This window comes from Drosophila suzukii, chromosome X (genome assembly GCF_043229965.1).
Source record: "Drosophila suzukii chromosome X, CBGP_Dsuzu_IsoJpt1.0, whole genome shotgun sequence".
Taxonomy (NCBI): Eukaryota; Metazoa; Arthropoda; class Insecta; order Diptera; family Drosophilidae; genus Drosophila; species Drosophila suzukii.
Genome location: NC_092084.1, coordinates 29,117,278 through 29,122,484, shown reverse-complemented (window position 1 = coordinate 29,122,484; position 5,207 = coordinate 29,117,278). Strand labels below are relative to the sequence as shown.

Here is a 5,207-nt window from a genome sequence, read left to right as displayed (position 1 = left end):
AGCACTAACCAGTTTAGGGAACTTTAGCCTCCAGAGAGGACACCTAAACATATATAGTGACAGCCAAGCCGCTATTAAGTCGATCTACTTGACAAGCACCAACTCCCGTACAATAGCAGACTGTCGCAGATCTCTCCACGAGATGGCAAATCAGTTTACTATCAGCCTAATATGGGTTCCGGGCCACCGGGACATCGTAGGCAACTGCATAGCGGACGAATTAGCCAGGCAGGGCACCACCAAGCCTCTCCTACCAGGAGAGGAAAATGTCGGTATGCCCATGGCTACTTGCAAGCTAAACATAAAAAACCACTTCAACACACTAGCCAACATCCATTGGCAAAACGCACCACAGTGTCGCATCTCTCACCAGACATGGCCTGTGATAAACAACAAGAAAACCTCGGAGTTACTCAAGCTCAGCCGCACAGAGTGTGGCATGTTGATCCGAGCTCTTACAGGCCACTGGCTTGTTGGCGCGCATGCCGGCAGGCTAAAAGCCCCGCAAAATGATTTCTGCAGAAGCTGTAGGGATGAGGAAGAAGTGGAAACGGTAGAACACCTTCTCTGCTTCTGCCCAGCCCTATGCAGACTCAGACTGAAACACTTAGGAAGCCCCTTCATCGACGATCTTACCGAAATATAGGAGATTAATCTCAAAAACATAAGTACCTTTATTAAATCTTTCGGGTGGAAGACATGCTAATCAGCTTAACACAGGCTGAAACTACTAGAAACGGGACCCTAGAGAAGGAAAAAAACGAGACCATGCGGTATCACAATGGACCCATTGAGGTATAAGTGTGTCGGACTATAGTCAGACAACCGCCCTAACGTAACCTAACCTAACCTATATAAATAAATAAAAAGGTTGCCACGCCCACTCTGTTGCCCAGTTAACATTTTTTATCCAGCATCAAAACTGTGGGAGCCCCACACAGAGAAAATTATGACGTTCTGAAATTGAGAATTTGTATTCTCATTTTGAGGATGTACTCAATTTAAGTACAAAATTTGTGGAAAAAGCTCATGTTGAGAAAAGTTGCACTCATTTTAAGAAAAATAACTTGAATTGATCACAAAATTCTAAGTTTGAGGAAATGTGTTCTTCAATTTCAAACTTGAGAATTAATATTCTCATTATGAGTAATCGATAAACTCAAAAATGAGTTGATAATTCTCATAATTGGTTCTAGAGAGTTCCGTTCTGCGAACGAGACGAGAGATGAGCGGCCTTTAGTTCGTTGCGTATATGGTTGTCTCTCTCTCTCACGGTTTCTAAATGCACCACGCGTTAAGTGGCACGCGCCGCATTTGTTTGTCGGTCACTTTTAGTGAGATTTTCCAAGGATTAGACGTGCGCGATGTCGTTGAAAGATTTGTTTGATGAGTTGGACCTTCTATCGGCCCTTCCGTACCCTGAGGGTAAGTTTTTTAATCTAATTTGTTTTTGTAAAGTGCATCATGGAAAAAACGTGCAAGAGTACATATGTACATACGTATATACATAGTTGCATGGTTAGGTGCAATAGAATATATGTATAATAATATAATATAATATACGTATGTACATATGTACATAAAAGTGGTGTATGTTAAGCAATAATGTGAATCTAAAATAAAGTGCATTAAAAAAACAACTACAACTTTATAATTACATGCATATGTATGTATATACATATATGTACATATGTCCATTGAAATAGCTAAAACATTAACACGTGCTCCTTTACCCAACAATAACATACGCTGCAAATATGTTGCCTAAGCATGATGTACATGCATGTACATCAACATGTACGAATTTATGTGTGACTATAATTTGCATGAAGCACGTGCTTCAATTACAGTCACACATACATTCGTACATATTGATGTATGTTCTTGCTTAGGCAACATTTTTGCAGCGTATGTTATTGTTGGGTAAAGGAGCACATGTTAAATGTTTTAGCTATTTCTATAGAATTTCTAACAAATGTACATTTATTAACTTTATAATATTATTTTTATAAGCTAACTATTATTTGTATGAATGTTTGTTTTTTTATACATTTTTTTATGTATATTATATATCAGAAGCCAATGTGACAGTCCACTCGTTAAAGTTAATGGAGGAAGATGAGCTAAGTGATCTATTTCATTATAGTGAAATTAAAATGGAGGCATGCCAAAAAATAAGAGAGTGGCAACAAATGGTAACCATTTTAAAAACATAACTCCTGGGGTATTATAATAAATATTTTAAAAAACTTTTAGCACAAGTCAGGCCAAAACACTTTGGCTGCAGTAGCTGAAAAAGCCAAAGCTGCAAACTTTGTTCTGAAACAGGTAAGAGCTTATTACTATGAAATGAATTGCCAACAACGATTATTTCTATTTCAGCCTCTTCGTTCGATACTAGAGCAGAGCGCTAAGGGGAAAAACATATTAACGTATTTCGTGGAGCACAAAGTACTGTCCAACGATGAACGGAAAAATTTAATAAGTATTATAGTGGACGATGTTCAAGCCAGAGGTATTACCATCAAAACAACAGATTTTTCATCGTTGGTAGAGGAAATATGTACCTTATTCCCATCTGAAAACGATATAATGGTAAGGAAAAAAGACATACATTCAAATCCGGAAAATACAAAGATTTTCTTAATTATTTTGTATAGGACTTTTACTTTATTGCACGAGGACCTCGTAACAACGCGTCCGGAAAACTATATTCGCGATATAAAAATATGCGTAGCCGAAAGGTATCTAAAAAGGTTAGGTTACCTACGATGGACGAGAATTCTTCTATTCAAGCAAATTCACAAGTTTTTGAAATCGACGAATGCGAGGCGGCAGCAAAGAAAGCATTGCTAAATAGAGACTGCTCAGATTGGGATTTAGTCTGTGCCAACTGGAAGGATACTTTTCCTCTTCGTCAGCGGGAGTCTAAGGAAATGGACAGTGTAACATTCTTTCAGCAGTGGACAAAATTTAGCCACGCTAGAGTAACCGATCTGGTACGTTTAAATTAAATTATTATTTTACATATCTTAACAAAGTTTCAATTTTAAATTTCTTACTTTTAGATTAACATCGATTTCAGTTTGCTATACCCAAACAAGCAAAACTTGCTTTTTTCTCAATGGGATACCTTTAAATCAAAGATTTTCGGTTATTATATGGAAAACATAACAAATGAGTACTGCAAGAAGCTGCTAACTCAAATTGGCGAGACTTCCCACATTGGTAAAGCATTTTTGAAATGGTTTTGAAATATTTGTATTCAAGTAAATAACGTTTTTCAGATACGAAGGATTATCTTTACACAATTCTTCTCAATGCTGTCCTTCCAACGACTTGTCGTTTTTCGGATCATATGGGGAAAAAAAACAGGAAGGCAACAATTTCGGATTGTCAGGAGAGCATGGTCCTCAAATTGACCAATCTGAACAACTACCAGACTAAAATCAATACGATGATAAGCAAATACTACAACGCAGGAATGAAGTTGCAGCCACTTATAATAGTGGAAGGATTGGAGGATTCGGACATAAAATCATATTATGTTTATTTTGACAAACGATTGGTAAAGTTTTCTTCATTCCTAGAAAGTTTTGATATGTGCTTCAAACTTTTCCAAGTACTGGGTCTTGAATACCCAAAGCCTTCACAGCAAGCTTGGTTGCTCGTGCAAAAATTTTTTTTTAGCCTTGACACAATCTATGATTCAAAATCCTCATCTCTGGCTTTGCTACTGAACTTTTTAAAATCATCTTAATCTGTATTGTTATTACAACCTATTTCGATTTATCCAAATAAAGCCAAAATGTTTGTTTGCTTTAAATGTTCCAATTCTTTCGATACTCCTCGAGATTTGGTAAGCCATTTCCGAAAAGTGCATTGCTTAAAAAAAACCGCTTCAGTTCGTTGTGAGCAGAATAACTGTCATCAAATTTTTACAAACCTCTATACCTTTGGAATGCATTTAGATAGATGTCATAAGGTAAACATTATTGAACAGCAACCAACTGTGATTGAACCGGCTTCCATTTCTTCTGAGTTGATTTCTTTTGAAAATGTTGTTGAAGTCGACAATGAAATTATTTCTTGCTTGGAATCGGGCGAATATGATGATATTGTTAGCAACATTAGTTCTCCAGCTTCCCTTAATAATTTGGATGATTTAAAAACCAAAGCCCTTTTGCTATCAATAGAAATGTCTGACTTAAACTCGATGCCCCGAAAACAAGTATCTAAATTACAAAATATGATTTCAACCATTTTAGTTTCAATAGGGCAGGTCTTAGAAGCCCAGTTAGGTGAAAGCCCTAATAATGAAGAACTTCAAAATTTGATCTGTTTTTGTAAACATCCTTTTCAGGATATTCGATCTGAGTTTAAATTGCCTGCAACTTTAAGAAAACTTAATTTGTTCAGAGATGCAAAAACCTTTAAAATTGATGAACGAGTATCAGAAATAGTTTTGCAAGGCAATCCTACTTTAGGAATTCAGACAGATCATATTTATATAATGCCACTGGTATTTATATTTCAAAAAATTTTTGAAATTCCCCAACTTTTGAAATATTCCTTACAAAAAATTGAAAATATTTCGCATGAATGCACCATGAAAAGTTTTATCAATGGGAACATTTTTAAAAATATAGTAAAACGCTTTTTGAATAAGATAGTAATACCATACATTTTATATTTTGATGACTTCGAAATTAACAATCCTCTTGGCGGTCGAACGTTTCCACTATGTGGTTGTTACATATCATTTCCTACTTTTCCTTCACACCTCCGATCGAAAGTGAATTTTATCTTTCAGATCGCATTTATATCTTCAGCCGCCATTAAAAAGTGCGGGAATGAAAAATCGTTTTATCATCTTGTAGAAGAACTTAAAATTTTAGAAAATGGTATACAGCTAAGAACTGACAGTGGAGAAGTAACAGTTCACTTTGTTTTGGGACTGATAGTTGGAGATAATTTGGCAGTTAATGGAATTAATGGCTTCGTGCAGTCATTTAATTCCAAAATGTATTGCAGAGCATGTACAAAACCAAAAGCAGAAATGAAACTGGATACTGAACAGTCAGAATCCCATTTAAGAAACAAAATGAATTATGCTGAACACCTAAGTTTAAATAATTTTCAAGAAACTGGTGTAAAGAGCGTTTGCATTTTTAATGATCTAACATCATTTCATGTTGTAGAAAACA

The 5,207-nt window shown here is 35.8% G+C and overlaps 1 protein-coding gene across 1 annotated transcript; it reads left to right on the top strand.

Moving 5' to 3' along the window:
• The first annotated feature begins 959 nt into the window (after positions 1-959).
• Positions 960-3,958, top strand: LOC118878721 (uncharacterized). The gene is made up of 7 exons (XM_070997518.1): positions 960-1,425; positions 2,077-2,195; positions 2,257-2,328; positions 2,383-2,595; positions 2,661-2,999; positions 3,069-3,228; positions 3,288-3,958. The coding sequence occupies exons 1-7, from the start codon at positions 1,365-1,367 to the stop codon at positions 3,758-3,760; spliced, it is 1,437 nt and encodes a 478-aa protein (XP_070853619.1). The 5' UTR covers positions 960-1,364; the 3' UTR covers positions 3,761-3,958.
• The last annotated feature ends 1,249 nt before the right edge of the window (positions 3,959-5,207 follow it).

Coding starts and splice junctions, on each gene's coding strand:
- LOC118878721 (XM_070997518.1), top strand. CDS start 1,365: ATGTCGTTGAAAGATTTGTTTGATGAGTTGGACCTTCTATCGGCCCTT. Junction 2,596..2,660: donor CATCTGAAAACGATATAATG/GTAAGGAAAAAA, acceptor TATTTTGTATAG/GACTTTTACTTTATTGCACG. Junction 3,229..3,287: donor TGGCGAGACTTCCCACATTG/GTAAAGCATTTT, acceptor AACGTTTTTCAG/ATACGAAGGATTATCTTTAC.